Source organism: Penicillium samsonianum (genome assembly GCF_028829775.1).
Source record: "Penicillium samsonianum strain IBT 33392 chromosome Unknown utg000003l_segment0_segment0, whole genome shotgun sequence".
Classification (NCBI taxonomy): domain Eukaryota; kingdom Fungi; phylum Ascomycota; class Eurotiomycetes; order Eurotiales; family Aspergillaceae; genus Penicillium; species Penicillium samsonianum.
The window spans coordinates 5,341,416-5,362,357 of NW_026643261.1; the positions used below are offsets into that span (position 1 = coordinate 5,341,416).

At 48.2% G+C, this 20,942-nt stretch overlaps 10 protein-coding genes across 10 annotated transcripts; 4 read left to right on the plus strand and 6 right to left on the minus strand.

The window, feature by feature from the left end:
* Nucleotides 1-290: 290 nt before the first annotated feature.
* Nucleotides 291-1,369, plus strand: nbp35 (Fe-S cluster-binding ATPase; the record flags this gene model as incomplete). Its single annotated transcript, XM_057278365.1, has 2 exons — nt 291-372; nt 423-1,369. 2 exons carry the CDS (start codon nt 291-293, stop codon nt 1,367-1,369), a joined length of 1,029 nt encoding a protein of 342 aa, XP_057137975.1.
* A 190-nt stretch (nt 1,370-1,559) lies between these two features.
* On the minus strand, nt 1,560-2,992 carry N7471_005647 (endonuclease/exonuclease/phosphatase family protein; the record flags this gene model as incomplete). The annotated part of the gene is made up of 3 exons (XM_057278366.1): nt 1,560-2,421; nt 2,477-2,733; nt 2,786-2,992. 3 exons carry the CDS (start codon nt 2,990-2,992, stop codon nt 1,560-1,562), a joined length of 1,326 nt encoding a protein of 441 aa, XP_057137976.1.
* An 835-nt stretch (nt 2,993-3,827) lies between these two features.
* Nucleotides 3,828-5,192, plus strand: N7471_005648 (uncharacterized protein; the record flags this gene model as incomplete). The annotated part of the gene is made up of 3 exons (XM_057278367.1): nt 3,828-3,899; nt 4,250-4,314; nt 4,361-5,192. The coding sequence occupies 3 exons, from the start codon at nt 3,828-3,830 to the stop codon at nt 5,190-5,192; spliced, it is 969 nt and encodes a 322-aa protein (XP_057137977.1).
* Nucleotides 5,193-6,812: 1,620 nt separating this feature from the next.
* Nucleotides 6,813-7,604, plus strand: N7471_005649 (uncharacterized protein). Its single transcript, XM_057278368.1, has 3 exons — nt 6,813-7,116; nt 7,165-7,280; nt 7,348-7,604. The coding sequence occupies exons 1-3, from the start codon at nt 6,999-7,001 to the stop codon at nt 7,438-7,440; spliced, it is 327 nt and encodes a 108-aa protein (XP_057137978.1). The 5' UTR covers nt 6,813-6,998; the 3' UTR covers nt 7,441-7,604.
* A 268-nt stretch (nt 7,605-7,872) lies between these two features.
* On the minus strand, nt 7,873-8,682 carry N7471_005650 (syntaxin family protein; the record flags this gene model as incomplete). The annotated part of the gene is made up of 1 exon (XM_057278369.1): nt 7,873-8,682. One exon carries the CDS (start codon nt 8,680-8,682, stop codon nt 7,873-7,875), a length of 810 nt encoding a protein of 269 aa, XP_057137979.1.
* A 237-nt stretch (nt 8,683-8,919) lies between these two features.
* Nucleotides 8,920-10,775, plus strand: N7471_005651 (uncharacterized protein). The gene is made up of 2 exons (XM_057278370.1): nt 8,920-9,703; nt 9,768-10,775. Exons 1-2 carry the CDS (start codon nt 9,173-9,175, stop codon nt 10,599-10,601), a joined length of 1,365 nt encoding a protein of 454 aa, XP_057137980.1. The 5' UTR covers nt 8,920-9,172; the 3' UTR covers nt 10,602-10,775.
* Nucleotides 10,776-11,744: 969 nt separating this feature from the next.
* On the minus strand, nt 11,745-13,926 carry N7471_005652 (fungal specific transcription factor domain-containing protein; the record flags this gene model as incomplete). Its single annotated transcript, XM_057278371.1, has 5 exons — nt 11,745-12,079; nt 12,142-12,869; nt 12,946-13,649; nt 13,707-13,810; nt 13,862-13,926. 5 exons carry the CDS (start codon nt 13,924-13,926, stop codon nt 11,836-11,838), a joined length of 1,845 nt encoding a protein of 614 aa, XP_057137981.1. The 3' UTR covers nt 11,745-11,835.
* A 589-nt stretch (nt 13,927-14,515) lies between these two features.
* N7471_005653 (uncharacterized protein) lies at nt 14,516-15,061 on the minus strand (the record flags this gene model as incomplete). Its single annotated transcript, XM_057278372.1, has 2 exons — nt 14,516-14,756; nt 14,853-15,061. 2 exons carry the CDS (start codon nt 15,059-15,061, stop codon nt 14,516-14,518), a joined length of 450 nt encoding a protein of 149 aa, XP_057137982.1.
* Nucleotides 15,062-15,972: 911 nt separating this feature from the next.
* N7471_005654 (uncharacterized protein) lies at nt 15,973-16,677 on the minus strand (the record flags this gene model as incomplete). The annotated part of the gene is made up of 1 exon (XM_057278373.1): nt 15,973-16,677. The coding sequence occupies one exon, from the start codon at nt 16,675-16,677 to the stop codon at nt 15,973-15,975; it is 705 nt and encodes a 234-aa protein (XP_057137983.1).
* A 1,295-nt stretch (nt 16,678-17,972) lies between these two features.
* On the minus strand, nt 17,973-20,482 carry N7471_005655 (Het-C domain-containing protein; the record flags this gene model as incomplete). Its single annotated transcript, XM_057278374.1, has 3 exons — nt 17,973-19,986; nt 20,046-20,204; nt 20,256-20,482. The coding sequence occupies 3 exons, from the start codon at nt 20,480-20,482 to the stop codon at nt 17,973-17,975; spliced, it is 2,400 nt and encodes a 799-aa protein (XP_057137984.1).
* Between the last annotated feature and the right edge of the window lie 460 nt (nt 20,483-20,942).

The window sequence follows — 20,942 nt, forward strand, 5'->3', positions numbered from 1 at the left end:
CGATATACCGCATTATTCTCCATTGTTTTATAGCTTCAGCTAGCATAGCGATCATATCAAATGAAATATTTCACTCTCGATTTTCATACACTTGCGCCTACAAGGGCTCCGACACCGCAGATATGCCTTGCCCCGCCAATCGCAGCGGGTTTTTAGTCATCCCCGCTTATCAAGCATCAATCCGCCACCGGACGTCGAATTTCTCTGTTTCTTGCGACTGCATAACATTTATCTTCTTATTTTCCGTTGCTTGCTCTCATTTCCATTGCCACACAGAGCAGCAATATAAAATGGCGCCCTACGTGGAGGAGTTCGAGGAGTCTCTGGCGGTGTCGTCCAAGGTGACGCCCAGCCTTGTCGCTCCCGAACCAGGTACGCATGCGCAGAATCATTGACATAATACACACACTAACTCTCCACAGAACACTGCCCAGGCCCTGAATCCGAGCAAGCTGGCCAAGGCGATGCCTGTGCCGGTTGCCCAAACCAACAGATCTGCGCCACCGCGCCCAAAGGCCCTGACCCCGACATCCCGATCATCACCGAGCGACTCTCCCAAATACGACACAAGATCCTAGTCCTCTCCGGAAAGGGAGGAGTCGGTAAATCTACGTTCTCAACCCTCCTCGCGCACGCCTTCGCCGCCAATCCAGACTCCACCGTCGGCATCATGGACACCGATATCTGTGGGCCGTCGATCCCTAAGATGATGGGTGTGGAATCTGAGACTATTCACATCAGCAACGCCGGCTGGAGTCCCGTCTGGGTGACAGATAACCTGGGCGCAATGAGCGTGCAGTTCATGCTGCCCAACCGGGACGATGCGGTGATCTGGCGCGGGCCCAAGAAGAACGGACTGATCAAGCAATTCCTCAAGGATGTGGACTGGGGCGAGCTGGATTACCTGATTGTCGATACGCCTCCTGGGACCTCTGACGAGCATCTGTCCGTCAACTCTTTGCTGAAGGAGTCTGGCGTTGACGGTGCCGTTGTCGTGACTACCCCGCAGGAGGTCTCATTGCTGGATGTTCGCAAGGAGGTCGACTTCTGCCGCAAGGCTGGAATTAAGGTCTTGGGCTTAGTGGAGAACATGTCTGGATTTGTCTGTCCTAACTGCACCCACGAGTCGCAAATATTCCGAGCGACAACTGGCGGAGGTCGCCGGCTGGCGAAGAAAATGGGCATTCCTTTCCTAGGTGCTGTGCCTCTGGATCCCCGCGTTGGCATGGCGTGTGACTTTGGCGAGAGCTTTGTGGATAACTTCCCGGACAGTCCCGCGTCCAAGGCAATCAAGCGCGTCGTGCGCTTGGTGGGACAAGCGGTTGGGGAGAACCCGGATGATGTTCTCCCAGAGGATATGATTGATTAAAGTGAATTTTCTTTTCGGCTTATTTACACAGCGCGGTGCATATGGGTAAGGTTTCTGCGGAATACCTTGGCGTTTGGGACATACATTGCATAAACCATGACTTGATATGATTGGCCAAAATGGCAAAAGAACACATGCATATTCACCACAAATTTAGATTCACATCTCAAGTAATCGCTTTCCTTGGCCCTTAATAGGCCGCATATACCAAAGCCAATTGATCGATTTCATCCTCGGCTTGTCCCATGAAACCGACAACCGCAAAGCCATCGGGGGCAGTAAACGTCTGACAATTATCAGTTGAGGTGCCCGCCTCCAAGGTCTTACCAGCGCTGGTGGTAGCCTTGATATAGAAGTTACGAGTGTGGCTATTATACTGCCCAGTACAGAGCTTGGTCTCCGTCCAATGCTCCCCAGAGCCCAGGGTAAGGGAGACCTTAGTGCCACCAGTTCCTCCATGGCTAAACGATGTGCCATCGTTCAACTTCAAAGCAACACTATCCAGCCTCTCCGCACCAGAGAAAGTAATCACAGAAGCAGCAGGCGACGAAGGAATACTCGGCAGATCATTAAACCACGCCCCATGCGGACCGCCAGAGAACTGACTTTGTCGCAGCGACGACGAAAGCGACCAGGTGAAGTTCACAAGAACCGGGTTGTGATCCGAGAGAACAGCGCCCAAATACTTGGGGTCAGTGTTTGTGAACTTCCCACCGTCATAGACGAAGCTGTCTGCCTTGAGGGTCACAACATCGGACCCTCGGTACAGCACTTTGTCGACCGTCTCGCAGGTCTGGACAGCAGATGGGTTGTCACATAGCAAGGCATCTGCCCCAGCATTTGGGTAGACACCATCTTTCTCAAGCTCAACCCAGGGGTCTGCGAGGCTATTCTGAGATTTGAGGACGCGAATGGCCGTGTCTTCGGCGCGCGTGTATCGACTGTTCGTATCACCCATGACCACGACGGCATTACCAGTCGACCAGGTGTCAATGTAATCTGCGACTTGCTGCAAATTGGAGTTTCGGGCAGTTTCGTCGTCATCCTCGGTGCTTGGTGGGAGTCAGTCCTTAGATCGACTACAATGTGAGAATGGCTTTTACTCACCCAGCGTCGGCATGGACGTTGTAGAAGTCGACGTAGACTCCATCGGCCGGGTTCCAGCGCATGAATGTGAGGCCCTTCGGAGTCAAACAGTCTGAGCCGGATGCATCGGAGCATTTGTTCCATTTCACGCGTGTGAAATCTACCCAGTCGTGGTTGGAGATGGTGTTCAGACCACTTCCGATGGCTGCGCCGCCGGATGTAGCGGTCCGGTAGGCGTGGTTATCTGTTTCGTAGATGTTTGCATGGTAGTTGAAATCCTAAGGCGTGATTAGATCAATTGATATATTAGAAGACTAGGTTTGGTGGTACCTCCTGCATATTGATGATATCGTAGCCATACTGTGAGAAGTAGGTGCCGAGCTGCTTGGCATTTTCGGGTTTTGTGCCATTGACATCGTTCGATTGTAAGATTGATGGCAGACCTGCGACGTTGAAGCTCAGCGCAGTAAATTTACCGCTTGTTGCAGCTGCGCTGGCTATCGCCGGCAGGAGAACGCTTGGGAGGATGGTCTTCATCTTGAAAAGAGGCTGTTCAAAGTGCGATATATCTTAAAGCAATCAACAAATTGGGCTGTGGACAAGTTTTCAAGGTGATTGGGAAAGTATATATAGGACTTAATCACTCTGTGGCATTAATCCAACTAAATGATACGGATCATTCTAGGTAGCGATCTACGAGCTTTAATATATACAACAGCAAGTTTTACGCCAAGAATAAACGGTACAATATATGCCAAGGCACATGTGCAGTTGATTGACAATGATTGGCATTGTCATTTCCGCTTTCCTCTCTCTTATGCGTGTGAGACAGGGGAAGCCTCGGAGAAATGGCCCTGCAAGTCCTGGCGTCAAATCAAGTTCGGGGGTAGTACTCCGTATGTAGATTAGCTCAATTTCTTTTGATAGTATCAGTCTTGGCTTACTTGCATGTTCTTTAATATACTTGGAGCACAATATGCTAACAATAATTATGCACATGGTTTTTAGTCTCGGCAATTAGACATCTTTCAAGATGAAGTCTCAGTGTAGCTCAAAAGGTGACACGCATCCAAGGTCAGATACAATAACCAACATAAAACATTGTAGGCAACAATAGCAGACACCATTGGTTTGGTATGGATGTAAGTTTGCAGCCAAGTCAACGTCACAGCGACAATGCCCTAGGTCCGGAACTTGTTGGAATAGAGTATATACCGGCTAATAATCTCCTCTGCATCGCTTAGCCTGAAATGTGACAATCTCGAATTTCTAAACTAGTTCGCTTTTGGCGTTGGTCCCGTAGATATCATAACATCGGTATTCTGGCAGTTTCTGCCAGTCGACTTCGTCTATGCTCTTATTTTGGTCTACAATGTTCTCTTTGTTGACAATCGTCTATGCAATTGCTATTCTCGTCGCACTTGTTGTGCTCGTTGTTCTCAGTGTATTCGACTTCAGCTTCTTTGTCCACTTTCTATTTAAATCGTGATCTCGGCTTTCATTATCATTGTCTGTCTTGTTCGAGTGCTGATATTTTTGTCGACTCTTTGTGCACATGTTTCTTTTTTTTGTCCCCTTGTTCCCTTTGTATATACTTGAAAGCGATACTACTCACGGTCAAGTATGCGCCACCTACTCAACTCACATCTATATAATCCTCGGCCGCTCTCGATATCATAGAGACAAGTACAAGTTCATCATTCATCAGTCAATACTCCACTCAACTCCACTCAATAGTCGATACTCTAGTTTTATATATTCCGATCCAATCCAATATACTCACAGATATGCCAGGTTGTTGTCCTTGGAGTTGTTTCGGCATCTGCCGCCGCCGCCGCCGCCCCAGATCTCCCGGCTTTGTCTCTCCCCCTTCAGGCGATGCTCCTATAGAGCTACAATACATAGCCCCCCTGCTCCGGTAGCCCTGCACATCCCCGGCCCTGTCGTCCCTGCCAATAACCCCGTTTTCCCATCCTCTCAGCCTGGATCCTCCCCCTCCACTAACCCAAACGATTATCAGTACGGTGAGCGGGAGATGTGGGGAAGCTTGCGACAAAGATGGATCGATGATGCAAACGAGCCCAACTGCACAGTGCAGGCACTAGATTTCGAATTTAGAGACTTGACCCATGCTAAACACAGGTCCCAAAGATGGACATCAAATTTCAACCGCTGGGGCCCAAGACCCGCCGCTCTTCAAGGTGACCTTGAGGATTGTGGACTCCCTGTAGGTAATGAAGATTACCACGATATCAAGATCTCAAGGAACTCGGTCACTCCGCACCCGAAAAGAGGAATGGGAACTAACTTTTATCATATCTCGACTGCAATGGGAGTTATTGTCCTGAGAAATGTTGACAAATACGATGGACCTTGGTGGAGTCAAGTTGCCCTTGCACAGTACGATATTCACTTCGCCCGGAATATCTTGAGACACGTTTACCTCGAAAATGTTGTCAACGAGGACACCAGGAACTTTATACAAACAATTTGGGCTAACACTCAACCACCTAATTCCCAAGGGTTTGATCGATCTCCAGCATCAGTAACTCCAGTGGCCTGGAATTTTGATACCCCCGAATATAAGGCCATTCTGGGCACAGAGCTTGGGAAAGGAGTGGCTGCTATTGTTTTGTCGGCATTCCCCAGAGGTACACATCGTATCACCAGAGTCGTTGTCTGGAAGAAGTCTATCATGCAGATACGATTTGATATTGAAAACAAAGCTTACTTGTAGGAACCTTGTGCATCCACTCAACAGCCCCCGGTCTGTTCAATCGCCCTCGCCGTGCATACGAATCGATTCTGTTAGCTGTGCGTGATTTATGGAGCTGCGTCTCTTTGTCGCTAATTTAGTTGTTCGTTTTTTGTCTTCAGTTATATTCGTATTTATTTGGAGTGCTTCGAAATACCAAAATATAGATTGCTCTTTTTTCTCAACTATTTTCCAGTAGACTTCAAGGACAGTCCTTACTATAAATCTAGATATGTAGGTATAGTGCAAATATTATGCATTTCTAGGTTGACTTCCTGTTTAAAATACTACCTAGGTAGACCTGAGAAACCTGACCAATGGCCCCGAAAAGGCAGGAAGGGCTTTCTGTTGGTCGTAGCTTCCGCCATCAAACGTTTTCACTTCGCTTTCACTTCACTTTAACTTGGTTTAGCTTCTACTTCAGACAATCCCAAGATGTATTTATTCAGCAGACGGGTTAGAGGCTTGGGCAATCATTCACTGGTCAGCCAACGTGGACACCTACGATGTGGGGTTTGCTCTAGGAAGCGAAGGAGATATCATACCGCCAGCATCGCAGTCTCCCAGAGCCAATAATTTGCAAAGAACCAGGACAGAAGAACTACAGCAAAAACAGCATTCATCCCTTCATCCTCCCAGAGACCGAATTATGAGGACATTCAGCATTTTGCGAGCAAATCACTCCTTATACTTGTCCCTGACGGGCTTTATTTCGATCCTCTTACCATTCATCGTTCTGGTTAGTTCTCCTCTTTTCATTCTTCTTATTTACTGACATCGCCTAGTTACCAGCGTTCTAAATCTGATTCAATCCGACGATTCTCTCACACATCTACTGGTTAGTTCACATCCCATCTATCCATTCCCCTTCTTCACTAACCTCAAACTGACATTCCTCAGCACTGAGCACGTTCTACAAGATTGCGATCTGCATTTCAATCCTTTTGCCATTCATCGTTCTGGATTACTGCAAAAAGCCCCGGGGTCCGGCCGCTCCGGACTATGTGCTAAATATCGTACTGGCTGAAATACTGAGCCTATGGCCAAGGCCGAACCTAGGTCAAGGACAATTCCAAAGATGGCTGGAAGATGTCTTCTGCAAATGGCCCAATAAATGACCATGTTTGACGGAGGAAGCCTAGCAAAATCGACACTGGGGAAGTATTTTCCGTATGCATCTGGATCACATCCGTATTTTCACCCCACCAGGGCTCCTATCTCGCAATTGAGGTATTATGCACATGATAGTAAAGTCGGGCTGTCTAAAGGCTTTGAATTGGACTGATGTGACTATTTTCCAAAATCAAGAAAATCAAGTTCAGTCGAAGTGGGAAAGTCTCCACACTTTTATGCGGGGAGATGCTGTAGGTATCGACGGAGGGTATCTAAAACAACAGTTCTCACGAGTATATCATAGCTCTAAATGTTCACATGTCAATCTCAACGAATAGTCCCAACTGATGATGTCCTCTAAACTGTACATATGTACAATATAGTTAGTTACCTAGGTACCTTCACGTGTATCCTTCCAAGGTCAGATATAACCGGGGATCCACCAAGCCCATGATGTCATATAGCATCAGGGACCCCAGGAACAGTCATTTGGGCAGAACCAGATGGAAAAGAGACCTTCTTTTAAATATCCCCGTATGCCCCCGGAAGAGACTTCCAATTACTTGATTTCAAATACATTTTCTCCTTTTCTCCAAATCTGCAAACTTATCTTCCAAAAGTCAACACTCTTACCATTCTATCTAAACTCACCTCACCTACATCATAACCATCACTATGTCATTCCTCACATCCATCCGTGCCTCCTCCCGCCAAGCTATCCGGACCAACTTCGCCGTGCCAGCTTCCACATTCCACTCCTCAGCAGCCCGGAGCTTGAAAGAGGATGATACGAGTCAGTATACCACTACCACCAACTTCTCCCAGCCATACTAACCACAAGGAGACCGCGAGGACCTATCCAACCACTACGAATCCCATAAGCAACAAGGCATCAAGGACACCAAGGAGGGCAAGGGGAAGTGGAAGTCCGAGCTGGCTAGTAACAGCGAGGCGGGGGTATGCATTGGCCCCTAGAGTTCGTCTTCCATTCTTTCATCAGAGCTAATATGTTTGTTTCATTCAGGTCAAAGCGGATCGCGGCGAATTAGATGGTGATGGCTCTTTCCAGGAGCTGCAGGAGAAGACGAAACATGTTGGGAAGCAGAATGGCAATTAAGCAATAAGCGAAAGATGTCGGCATTTTGTAACTTTTAGATCACGGCCTTGGTTTATTCCACATGTGTATTTTATTGAGGCAGTCTGCGGGTGAGGCTGTTGGGAGTCTTTTATGGTGGTTTATTCGAGTTTATGGCATTCCTCAATGACAATTGATACTACACACTTTGTCTGAGCAGATAATTGGATATGAAAGGAAGGTTATTATCAAGGGTAGGCTTGTAGATGTAGTATGATCAAGAATTCAAACAGGAGTCTAGGAGCGACTCAATTGCCTCAAACGCCTCGAGCCACTATGAAAGAAAAAAAAACCATCGGGAGAATCAATCATCCCGTGCTGCGCAAAGTTGTAAACGCCCGCTTGCCAGAAAAAAAAAGTTGAAAGTGATAGCGATAAAATCACACCCTCCAATCATCCACCCGTATTGGGGTATCATTTCAAGATCACGATCAAGATGACCAGAATAATGATCAATCCAATGATAGTCATCATGCTCCAGTTCTCGCCTGCCTTTCGACGGATCTTATCTATCCGCCGTCTCGCAACGTCCAGTCGGGTCTGATGACGCTCGACGTCCCCATCCATTCCATCCAGAAGTTGAACGTGGCCATCCAGCTCATCCCCAATCTGAATACTCAGCTGGTGTTGTCTGCCAATTGATTCACCCAGCTGATCCAACTGATCATCCTGGTCGCGCATGGTTTGAGCGTGGTGGTCGTAGATCTGCTGGTTGTCCATGTTTGACTGATCCGGTCGCGGCGATGGCTCATCACGGTATGGACGGAAGAGGTTGCCTCGGTTGCGCTCGTCTTCCTCGTCGATCTCATCTTGCACGGCTGCCGCTGCGGCGGAGCTGTCCATGAAGCGGACGGATTTGGAAGGTGGATGTTGGGGAATTGGCTGTTTGAGATCGGGGGTGGCGGATTTCGACGCCTGCGTCGTGTTGTTATCCCATGGCTGACCGTCTGCGCCGTAGAACTGGGTCGACAGATCTTTGTATTGGGCCTGGAGGGGGGTGAGTTGGTCTTTCAGGGCGGCTGCACCTGCGCTGTCGTGCGAGTTGGCTAGCCGGGTTTGTTCTGCTTCCAGTGCCTCTATGCTCTCTCGGAGGGACTCAAGAGACCAAGAGATCTCTCCATCTTGGGAATTGGGCTCGAGATCGAGTGAAATTGCCCTTTCGCGCTCTAAAAGGGATAATTTGATGTGATCGGCGAGTAGGAATAGCTGGGAAGGGTTCGTCATGATGAGGTGTGTGAGATCAAAATGTCCAGCTGTGAAGATGTATAGATCGTAGGCGTTTGGACGGTCAATACGGAGAAAGACCTCCGATCTGCCAAGTAAGATAAAATCAGACTGTTTGGGATGTTTACGAGGTTGAAGGTGGAGATGGTAAGACGAGGAATCACAAGCGCAGGCAACAAGTGCGGATCAACCGCTTTCCGCCTTTCGCCTCCCCTTAATCCCCCGCAGTCATCCCGCCCTCTCTTCAGCTCGGAAATCTTAACATGTCTATGTCTTGCAAGCATTTGCTTCCGATCGCTCAACTGATTGTTTTCTGAGTGTCATCCTCATGGATCTGGGCTATTCGGTCTACCTCGATATCTAGCGCAAAGCTACATGAATCCGCGCACTGATTCCGCATTCCAAAGAAGCAACAACATAGGGAATTAAAGTCCGTTGGTAACTTGCATATTTTTTGGAGGCCTCGTGATAGGCTCGAAGACCGCGCAACATGAACCTACAAGACTTTCTAGCAATGGAAGAAAGCCGCGACCGCGACGAGCTAATCGACCTCCGCGGCCTTGATCTCGTCTCCGAGTACGACTCGCACCTTATGTGCCCGATCTGCCACTGTCCCTTTGTTGAACCCGTTCGTCTACAATGCGACCATGTCTTCTGCGGGAGTTGCCTCAGTTCGGCAATCACCACCTTCCGCTCGGCCGACTCGGATGAGTTCCCGTGTCCCTCTTGCCGAAATCCCACCCAGAAGGTGTCGGCTAGCGTGCCCCGCCTGCTGATCAACATGTGCGACGAGATCCGAGTGCGATGTCCGTTGATAACGGAGGGCTGTCAAGAGATCATACCCCGAGGCCATGTCCACTCGCATGTCGAGAAGTACTGTGGATATCGGTTATTGCCGTGTCCAGATAATTCATGCGATCAGATGACACGAAGCAAGGACGTCGGGATGGATCAGAAGTGTATTCATAGAGTGCGACGGTGCTCTCATTGCGAAGAAGATGTTCTAGAGCATGAATACGAGGTTTGTTGCCCTTTTGAACTTCTTAAGAAATTCTATAGATGCTGACCGGAAACGCCTATACTAGGAGCATGAGAAAGAGCTTTGTCCAGTTCTGGAGGTCACATGTGTCGACTGTGAAACAGTTGTCACTAGAGGGGCACTGCGAGAGCACATTGAATCATGCCCGGAGGTTGCGATTCCCTGCACGGCATCCAAATACACATGTCCAGTTAAGATCCGACGGGCAGACATTGCAGCACATGAGCAAAGCTGCCCCATAGTCGCAATGGGCCCATACTTTGAGACGCAGAATACCCGGCTCAAGTCCCTTGAGTCAAGTATGCGACATCTGCAGCAGCGGAATGAGATATTCGAGGATGGGCTCGCAAACATTCGGTCCACTCTTGTCGAATCCACACGCTTAGGTGCGAACAGCCAGAGCGGTGGACAATCTACCCAGTCTAGCCGAGAACAGCAATCCTCCGCTCGCGTCGACGTCCACACAGATGATCCTGCAGACATTGCTGCGAGTGTGTTTTCATCCAATGCCACGACCTATCTACTTTCGTTGCACGAATCTCTCCGAGAGGAGGTCAGCCAACTCTCGCATGCTATCACAGACCTAGATGCTCGCGCCAGCATGGTTATCATGAATGAATGCATGCGCATCAAGGAAGACATCGCCCACACGAATGCGGCAGTCAACAGTGTCCGCATGCAGGTCCAATGGCTCATGAACCCTCGCCTTCACCAGGGGACGCGGGGAGGAGCGGTTCGCACCAACTCTGCAGAAAACGAAGGAACGCGGACACAGATGGCATCGTCAGCGGCTGGGCCGAGCCATGCCGCTGGTCAGTCCCTAGGGACTCTTCGGCCTAGGCGTCCCAGTGACAGTGGACGGGAAGGAACGAAGCTGTGAGGGTGTGTTTGGGTGTAATCCGGGACGCTGCATTTCCCCGTCTGCTGCGACGGGGTTCCAGGCTTTCGTGTGTATCTTGTAACTTATGATATGACTGATGATTGGTTTGTCTTGGTTTTGGGCCGTATTGTACATAGTTGACATGGGTGGACGGCTCTTGTTGCATCAATAAACGTTTTAACTTTTTTTTTAATATTTAAGATTAAAAAATCCTACTCGTCATATCGAAATATATATATCGTCAGATATCACAAAAAAGATCCCAACAAATGGATGCTCTACGGTGACTCTTTGGCAATGAACCATGGTAGACACCTACATATTTATTTATACCTTACACGCCCACGGACATAGCAAAGCTTAAAAAAGTCAATTGATCTATCCCTCTGTCCACTAAACAAATATAAAAAAAAGAAGAGCAAAAAAGAAATCTCAGGTTTGGTTTTTAGGAATAGCCGAACGCGGGGGTCGAACCCGCAGCCTTAAGATTAAGAGTCTTACGCTCTACCGATTGAGCTAGCCCGGCCGGGCTGTTGTAAAGAGGAGCGAATTAATGTATTACAAAGCAGAATACTTCAGGAATGGTTCCCCCTTTAGCATTGGAGAGTCAGTGTCCAAGGTAGGTTGCGGCTCAAAGCAAGTCCATGTAGTTATCGTGAAAAGGTGAAGTTGTAATATTTTCTGGCTTTTCAGTATCCGGTTATTTAGCTAGTGCTCGTTCGTTCGGTGACTAGGAAGTTGCCAGTCACTCGGGGACCAAGAGTTGCAGTTGTAGACGATGGAGAGGATAACGATGAAGAGAAAGACGAAGAAAACAGAAAGGTGAGGAGAAGAGAAAGGGGAATGGAAATATGCAAGGGAGAAGAGGGGAGAGCAGATGTATACTTCAACGACTGGGATTGGTGGAAAAGCCGGTCGGATAAAAAGGAAACATCTGTGGTATACACAAAGAAACATTTGTACTTAAGTCAAGGGCTATAAGCACGTCATATTGACCGATCTATAGATACATAATGTTACTATGTAATTTTAATAGCACATATTGATTAAATTGCCCAAATACGCAGAGGAAGACAATGCATTAGCACCTAGGGGGGTCTATATACTCCTAGATGATTCATACGTCACTCCCAAGTCCGAGCACGAGTCACAGAGTATACTATACTAGCATTGTTTGTGTATACAAAATGACCACCTTCAAGAGAAAATTGACTGAAATTATTGAGCAATCCCATTATGTGCCCTCAACCCTAGGCCGCGAATGCCGCGCCAGCGAGACCAACCTCTCAACAAAAGCCTGCGCTAGATAAAACGGTGGGTAAGTCTGCCCGTCATCCGTCGATTTACCGAGGTGAGCCAAGAGCTCAGCGATATCCTCCAAGGTCTTGAGATCCCTTGTGAAAGTAGATGAAGCTGGAACCGTGATGAGATACCAGAAGACCGAGAGAACGGCCGTGAGGAGAAACTGCGCGTGAAGCCTAGAATACGAAAGAAACCCAAATTAGTATATATATGTAGGAGGACGTGCAGAGTACCTTACCAGAATGTATGCTGGTTAACGAATTGGCGGACTCGCCAGATGTAGATCAGCGAACACCTTGCAGCTTCAAAGCACAGCTCTGCACTAGATGGGAGAGGCGACCAGCTCTGCGGAGAAGGTATCTTAGAAGAGCTACTCGCTCCGTGGATCTTCCCCAGGCAGTAGTAATATTCCAAATGGATATTCACACCGCGGATACTGAGATCGTGGAACAGATAGTCCGGTGCGCTCTCGGTGGCGAACACCTCCGGGCGGCAGTCGGCGGGATAACCCAGCTTCAAGTCACTTAGTTCTTGGTCTAGTTCACGGATATATTGAATGCGCCTAGCCTCCGGTAGTGTCTGACTGTCACTTGAATAAAGTAACCGGAAGATCTTGGACTTGAGCAGAGAAAAGCGGAGGTCCGAAGGGAAAAGAAGCTCCTTGGATGACAAGGGCTTCATGTAGAAGTGGCGTTCTGAGGTTTCCTGGGCATATGTCGTAGGTAGATCTAAATCGCAATCGGCATCGTTTATCAAGGGTGGCTGAGATTTTCGGATAGAGAATTCTTTGTCGACGGCATAGCAATGCCAGAACAAAGCTCGGAGATGTTGACTACGCTGATCCGTCCTGTGTATCTCATTGGGGGTTTGTATTCTGTTTGCCCCGAGGTTATAGATGAGCTGCACTGCGATCCCAAGAAGTAGTTCTGCTGCCTGAGGTCTGCCAAGAGGGGCGATATAGAGCATCTATGGCCACATATAAGCTTTTGAGACATGAAAGACATGGGATCCACCCTCGGGGCTGGACAGGCGAAGAACTTACTAATATTGTCACCGCTTCCAAGGTTCTTAAATCAGGGGGCTCCAGTAACATTTCAGGGAGGAGTGTTAGCGCTGCTTGCAAATAAGCATCCGGGTCAGCGCCGGCGAAAGCTGGCTCATGGCGGTGGATATGGGTGATCATTGCCGCAAAAGCAACCAGACAAGCCCGATTCGCAGCACGAGTCATGTTTGGAGGCCGTTCTAAGACATTTGCATTGAGTAGAATCTGCACGGCCTCAACATCGATAATTGGAAATATAGAATAGAGACCATTTCTATCAAAATGCTCCAAACACCGTTGGACTAGAGCAGACCCTGGCCATTTGATCCCAATCACCTTCTTTGTCGACATGAGCTGTTGTGAATTAAAAGATTGCGTGACCTCTTGAGCAAAGACATCCACATCGAATGTACGACCTGTTTGCTCTTGAATGAGAGAGTAAAAAGCTGTCCTTTGCGTCGAAAGAGCACTCCCGAGCCCACAATACGAGATGTGCCATTGGAAAGCTGCCAACGCGGTATCGAAATCACGAGTATCGGGCAAATAAGATAAGGATGCTTCCGAGAGGGGTCTAGGCGACACCGGGGAAGAGCTTCTACTCGGAGAAGGGATAGCTAGCCTTTTGTGGCTTTGTTTTGTGGATTCTTTAAGTCCGAGCAGGGTCGCCTCTAATTCCCGAACCCGAGCTTTGGTCTCGGCAAGCTCTCTGTGTACCCCGTAAGCGTCTAGTAAAGATGGGGCTCAATGGTATGGAGTCTTACTGTCGGGTACTTTTCCGATGCTGGGATACAGGTTGAGAGAATGTACATGGTAGTCCTGCAAGATGACAATTCTCACAGGCTGGTTGGTTTCTATCACAGCGGATCTGTCGGCAAAATCAGATTAGGGGCAATCACACAGGCAGTGTGGATATTACCTTTCGGTGTCGACATAGATCGCAAGCGCTCCGTCCTTTTGCGCCCCGTGGGCCAGTAGGATCATCCATAAAGTGATATCGTAATACTCGTTATAGGTGTCAAGAGGCCTTATCGGTCATCATGGGGGCGGGCAAAGCGCCGCTGAATCATCAAGCTTTTTTTTATCAGGGCAGAGCCTATCAAGACGATGAGCAGAAGAATCCACTTGCTTTGCAACCACTGAGATCGACGAAATTTAAGACCAAGACCTTTTTAGGTGTGTAGCGCCGAGAAGTGGGTAAGATGACTCAGCGGGAATTTGGGCCTGGAGCTCCGATGGACTTGACCTTGAACAATGTACCTAGGTAGAGTGTTAACTACATGTAGCGTTAGTTGTTCACTTTGTGTTTTATCTCTTATGGATAGCATAGATCTCTCGAGCCTGTTCCAAGGTTGCTAGATCAGTAGATCTTTTATCAGCTACATTAGTGTCTCAGATAGGAAATAAGAACAAATCGAAGTATATTTAAAGCAACAAAGCAAGAGATAAATACCAATTAGGCCAAATTAGGCCAACAAAAACGAAGCAAAATAGCATATCCATATATCTACACATTCCGCCCAGTCCCAGTGCCAATACTCCCTTCTCTCCTTGCATACCTACAAACCCTCACTCAAGTAGATGGGGCCACATCGAGGCTGAAAATACCATCCCACTTGCACTGTGCCTTAGGATACTCCTGCTTCTCGCATTTCCATAAGTTACCACTCACAATTGACCGCCCAGTCTGAGAACCATCTGCGCGGGAGACTCCGAAATCGATGTTTTCAATATCATAGATTCCATTTGGGAGGTGGAGCTGGTATGCCTTGTCTGAGCAGTTGTAGGTCTTGTTTCCAGCCATCCCAATTGACCTATATAAAAGTCAGTATCATTTATGCCTTTTGGCTTTGGGCTTATAGGGTATTCTAAACAGAGGGAAGAAAGTCGGAAGATATATTAGAACATACCAGTAAGCAGAGCAACTAGTGTCTGTGTTCGTGTTTGGGTCTTTGACAGCAAAAGAGAAGAAGCAGGTTGTTGGGGGGCTCGTGCTGTAGATGGCTGCGTTGACATCTGTAAGTTGCAGCGGTTCTAGGACGGGCACCACAGGGCTGGGTGCAGCGAGGATGGAGGTGGCAGTCGCCAGGATGAGAGCGGAAATCGACATAGTCTTCATTTTGCTGGACTGATGTTTGTTGCTTTGTTTCTTTGGAAGCTTTTAAATTATTTGCTGTTGGAGCGTATACTGATGGTGTTGACGTCTCTCTTATACTTCTTCCCTGTACATACTTGTTGGTAATATACTTGAAAAGTTCAACTGAGACATGAACACGAGAAACAGACATGTAGGAACAAGATCATGACTGAATGTTGACGTAGAGTTGCATTGAATTTATTGCAACCCAGCTGCGCAAATCCATTTGGATCCCCGAATTATCGAATGATAAGCTATTGTCAATGAAACAAAGTCTTACACCTCAAAGAGGGGATACGATCTAGAAAGTCAGGCCTATCACTCTCGATCTATGCTTATTGTAGATACTTTCACCGCTAAACCTACACACGATTATTGGCACCCGCTGTTTGCTATTTTTGGCATCAGGCGACCAGTCTACACAGCCCTGTATTATTTTTGGATATTAGAACAAAATATTCACATATGTACTCTCCATATAAAGTCTTGTGACATGTGCATGAAATATTTGCTCTTAGGAGTAGAGACTTAGTAAACTACAGCCGTGCTACTTGCCCTAACAGCCCTCTGTACCCAAATTTAGCCCAAGCGCTTTTTTATACACGCAGAATCTACAAAGTTCTAAACCGAGGAAACTTTCATATATACTATCGAGAAGAGGTTCTTAATCTCGTTACCATGGCTAGGGCTACAACTATCCTATACATAAATAATTGACAAAAGCAACTGCATTCATTCTTATAAAGGAGATATATAGTCAAGAAAAATATTCTAAGTAGGATTTAAAGCTACCGATCTCATCTAATAACCCGATAATAGAACTGTTAGTATCCGATGGGCTTCATATAAGGTCCAAACCCTCAGACAAGGAGGACACTTGCTATACTCCATCATCAGGGGGTCCAATCAGGAGGAGCAGGAGAAATACCGCGATAAGGAGGGGGTGGAGTGGCATAGCGCACAGGACGGAGCCCTACTAAGTCCGACCCGGGAGTGTACTGATACGGAGGAGGGAGGTTCAAAAATGGGGCGGAATGCGGGTCTGGCAACCCCAGGGCGGAGTACGAGGGCGACTCCGGCGCGACTCCGGTCACATCCGCTTCATAGAGAACCACAATGAATTCATCAGTGGAGGAAACGCCTCCGTGATACACATGCCGCAACAGGTTCAGAAGACCTCCGCCGGGACGAGTACAAGCAGGTGTGGACATGATGGCGAACTTGCGGGCTGTAGCCCCATCGTGGTGGGCGAACACAGCCAGCAGCATAGGCGGGGGTCGGATATCTAGCAGGAACCGCTCAACACCCTGGGTCTGCTGCACAATCGACTGGATCTGAACCCACTGGCCGCGGTAGTGGAGGTCAAACCGGTGTGTCCACTCTGGGTCGAGGCCGGAATCTGCGAGGGCGGCGCATAGGGTCCAGATAAGGTGGTTCTCGTTGATCCACTCGGTAACTACAGTCCATGTCCAGGAAGTGCAGCGTGTTCGGCCCACATGGCACCGTATAGACGCCTGGGGAGTGATCTGCAGATCATCGACTGGTCCGCCGCAGAGTACTCCAACCTGTTCCCACCTGTAAAGCTGGTCAGATGACATGATGATATATGGGCTACAAGACTCACACAATTGGGTCGTAGTTGGGTATTGGGTTGAATGTGGATATTTGACTTCAGAGCAGTGTAAAATAGAACAATGTTGGCGAATTCCGGTTCTTGACGCGAAGAGGGAAGGGTTTATATAGCCCCAGAGAGTCTGGGGCTTACAGCACTGGACCGAGAGAGAATGCCTTTATCAGACACGGAAGAAATCAAAGGCAATGAAAGGATTCTTTATGTTATCATATGAGGAGTTTAAATGCTATTTTCATTGCCAAAGAGCCAACTTTGCCCTTTGTTGGGCGAGGCCCAGAATACACAACAAAGCCTCGCGAAAAATGTAAGAATCATATCTAGATGACTTCCTAATTAGAAATGAAAAGACAAACACACCTAACGAGGAATATGGTCGTAGGAGAGCTAATATCCATAAGATAGCCAATATAAACATCCAGGAGGGCCAAAAAGGGAATATCAAACACTGCGACTTATAAGCGAGTCTGCCTCCTATCACCAAGCCTACATTGTTGATCACCACGAAGAGATTCCCGATTTCTTTCAGTAGTGTGGTTGAACATATGTGTTCCTATGTAGATGGTTCTTTGTTTGCTAGGCCTCTCTACTCAATATTTTCGTCAAAGATTCCAAGGTTATTGATGAAGGCATAGGTGTCTGAGACTTGACACCCAAGGGCTCTTTCCGATACATCTTTCTCTCCTTCTATACTGGATACATGGTTCTCAATAGGAACTAACAGTCACTCTTGCTCACCTCCTGTATAATAAAACTGATCTGTTTTCCAATTGTGCCAACTCATGGCTGAGCTTTATAGATAAATGTCTCGCTTTTACTGGGGACATGGCCATCTGAACCCGTATGCATGTATTCCATTGAAACTAGCAAAGCCATTATGCACTAGATATCAGACCATGATGAGACAGAATTTCAGGGCAACAAACCAATTACACAGAGCTGTTCATCAGAGAAGAACCTGGCTAACTAAACCACCTGGGTAATGGCCTGACCCCTAAGACTAAAAGATACCGCAGTGAATCCCAACAGCCCTTATAAATCTAAAGAAAGCTGAAATTGACTCAACCTCATGAGTTTCACACGAGCTTTTATAAAAGGAAGTACAACTTCCAAGTTCCTTGAATCATCCACCTTTATCGTCTTTCCAAACTCCGCTACCTTATAAGCCGACACAAACAATCATCTGATTTCATTAAAATACAATCACGATCATCTCACTTCCATCTTATCTGCACTTGATCTCCACATATTCAAATCAATCATTTATCTTCGTCTCATCATCCAATCTTCAGTAGCCCGGATGACCATATCCATGTCCGGATCCACCATGCGAACCCGGATGCGAACCATATGGCGGGCCATTGTGGGAAACGTGCGGCTGCGGATGGCCGAAGTGGTCGTCCTGCTGTCCATAGGCCGAAGGATTCTGCGAGCCACCATAATGCTGTTCATGATGTTGATTATCCTGGTAGCCGTGACTTTGTTGAGGTACGTGCTGAGGCTGGTGGTAGCCTCCATGCTGCTGTGGAGGAGGGTGCGCGGCCTCGTGCATCCCCCTGCCTGGTGGCTCTGGTATGAGCTGTGCTGGGTCTGTTGAGTTCCTTGGTCCGGGGCATCGCGTGACAAGCCGCCAGGGAGGAAGTTGGAGATTTTGCTTTCGAGTTTACCCAGGTTAGATAAGCCGGGGATGCTAGAGAGTTTGTCCCATGGCATGCCAGAAGAGCTGCTGTTTGATTGTTGTTGGTGGTTTTGTTGCTGGTTTTGTTGGGGGAGGAATGAGGAGAATCCACCAGATGTGTGTCCGCCATTGTTACTGTGACTCTGGCTTTGGCCGTGTGAGGCACCGCCCAATGCCGCGAATCCACCATGACCACCGCTGTGAGTGTGGCTCACTCCACCAGTGTTACGACCGGATCTCACGCCCTCGGAGCTGAGGACGGAGTCAAGGGACGCGCCGCGGTCTGAACGGCCGTGGGCCCATTTCTCGACGGCCTCGAACATCGCACGATGGGCATCATTGCGCATGTTGCGCAACACTGGGTGGTGGAAGACTTGCATGCAGTCATTGAGGACCTCGTCCTCGGAGACATCGGTGTGTTGCCAAGCATACAGAATGCGAGGCGCGACATATTCTACGATTGAAGAGGCGACCCGTCCGGCAGGCTCATTCAGAATGTTGGCAAAGTGGTCCTTGGAGAGCAAGGAGTGGGTGGGGTCTGTGCAGTGAGGATCGGTCCATGGTTCGTACTGGTGCTTGCCAGAGGAATCGATAACACCTGCTGATCCGGTTTGCATGGACTTGGAAGCAGCTTTGATCAAAGGTCGAATGAAAGGCGCTAGGAGCGACATGATGACAACGGTCAGAGTTTCGGAGATCTTCTCGACGAGTGACTCCAAGCCTGGGATCTTTTCAATGATCGAGTTCAAGCTCCGCATCACCTTATCTCGGAAGGCCAGGATGGGATAGATCTTGGCTACTGTCTCCTGGGGGTTGAAATCAGGCATGCCGTCGAGCCCAGAACTAGGCTTCGAACCACCACCTGAAGACTGAGTTGGCCCCGCACGGGACCGCTCGTGGCTACTGGAGGAAGACTGCTCATAGCCAGTCGCAGCACTACGGCTCCGGTTGGCCATTTCTTGTGCCGCCGACGACCTCTTGAGACCCTCGGCCTCACTGACAAGCTCCTTGGTACCGGGGATCTTGCCCAAGAGCCCAGTCAAGGCATTAAGGGAATTGTTCGACTGCGCATTTGTTTCGGCATCACCGAGCGCAATATCCATCTCGTTGACCTCAGATTGAGTGAAATGATCATTTGCCTCTCCCATCACGGAATGGAAGAAATCGACCATACCAAATGTTCCCGTCACAAGCGGGAAAACGCGATGCCCGTGAAGGTTGATCTGGGTGGCAGTACCTGTATGCGGGAACACGTTCTTGAAACCCATCTCGCGCAATGCCAGCTCAACATAGTTGGTGTGTGCGGCAAAATCCTCCAGCGTGTGTAGTCCCTGGCCTAGACACCGGAGTGCTTCGCATAGGTCCTCTTCGTTGCCCTTCTTATGTCCGCCATTGGTATAGGTCCGTCCATAGTGGATACTGCGCTTAAGACTGAACTTAATAAAGGCAGAGCTGGTGGCCCAGTCGCCTCGCTCATTGGCGATGTAGTTCTTCATACCGGTGTTCGGGTCGATTTCGAGCTCGACAGTACGAACGGGTGGGCGCAACCGCTTGTCATATTGGCGTGCATCTTCGTTATCGGCATAGTCCTTAGGGTTACTGCGAAAAAGAAGGCAATCAGTACAAACTATCAAGAATAGACCTCAAGCTGGACTTACTCGATATGTTCCTCAGGACGGTAAACACCCAAGCGATCCGAAGTCACCTCAAATTCACCCGTGGCATAGCCGAAGCTCAGGAACGAGAGGACCCACACCAAAACACGAATGGTATCGGCCTGCAGATTTTTAAGAGTTCCAACGTCCATTGCCTGCGAGCTACAGAAGCAGTCAGAATATAATCGATCTATCGATCCTTTGGTAACTCACTAATCGCGCAACCAGTTACCAAAATATACACGCTTGACCATGGTGGAGGTCCATTTATGGCCGGAAATGAAAGCCAGCGTCTTGAGGACATCTTCGATATCACCATGGCGCCAGTTCTTGCCTTCGACGGCGGAGATAGAGGCGATATTTCCAGCTCCAAAGGCGTGTACTTGCGGGAGTATCAGGAGCAGTACTAGCAGGGCGGAGCCCGCGTGGAGGAGGGGCATGGTGGGGGTGAGATTTGCGTAGTATTTTTCTCGAAATTTGAGGGGATAAAATATGGAATATCCCCAAAAGAGTAGAAGCTAGAGAAGTAAAGAAAAAAGGGTTTCCAAGGTAAAAAGATCAAGTGCGATCTCAAACTGCGACATAGGACTCAGCCCTCTGGCTCTTGGCTATTCTTGGCATTCAGTGATCCCCATGACGTCCATATTTAGAAACAAGAAACATTAAACGGGGTTTGTTGTGTTTGATTATTTACTTATGTAGAATCAAGCACTATAACATATGCATAACATACTAAAATTATGTATAATTGCATTATGTAAATGTGTATGTACTATGATGTATGTAAATAAAAACAGTACCGAAGAAAGGGTCACATCTGGAGATCCACGGTAGCATCGAGAGTTCCAGAAAAGGAAATGCGACACCGTTGCGTCGTATTGTTTTTTTTTGGCTTCAACC

What these genes read in the sequence shown, in the direction of transcription:
- N7471_005651 (XM_057278370.1), top strand. Translation starts at nt 9,173, where the DNA reads ATGAACCTACAAGACTTTCTAGCAATGGAAGAAAGCCGCGACCGCGAC. An exon ending in TTCTAGAGCATGAATACGAG is followed by an intron (nt 9,704 to 9,767) that starts GTTTGTTGCCCT and finishes CGCCTATACTAG; the next exon opens with GAGCATGAGAAAGAGCTTTG.
- N7471_005649 (XM_057278368.1), top strand. Translation starts at nt 6,999, where the DNA reads ATGTCATTCCTCACATCCATCCGTGCCTCCTCCCGCCAAGCTATCCGG. An exon ending in CTTGAAAGAGGATGATACGA is followed by an intron (nt 7,117 to 7,164) that starts GTCAGTATACCA and finishes ACTAACCACAAG; the next exon opens with GAGACCGCGAGGACCTATCC. An exon ending in CTAGTAACAGCGAGGCGGGG is followed by an intron (nt 7,281 to 7,347) that starts GTATGCATTGGC and finishes TGTTTCATTCAG; the next exon opens with GTCAAAGCGGATCGCGGCGA.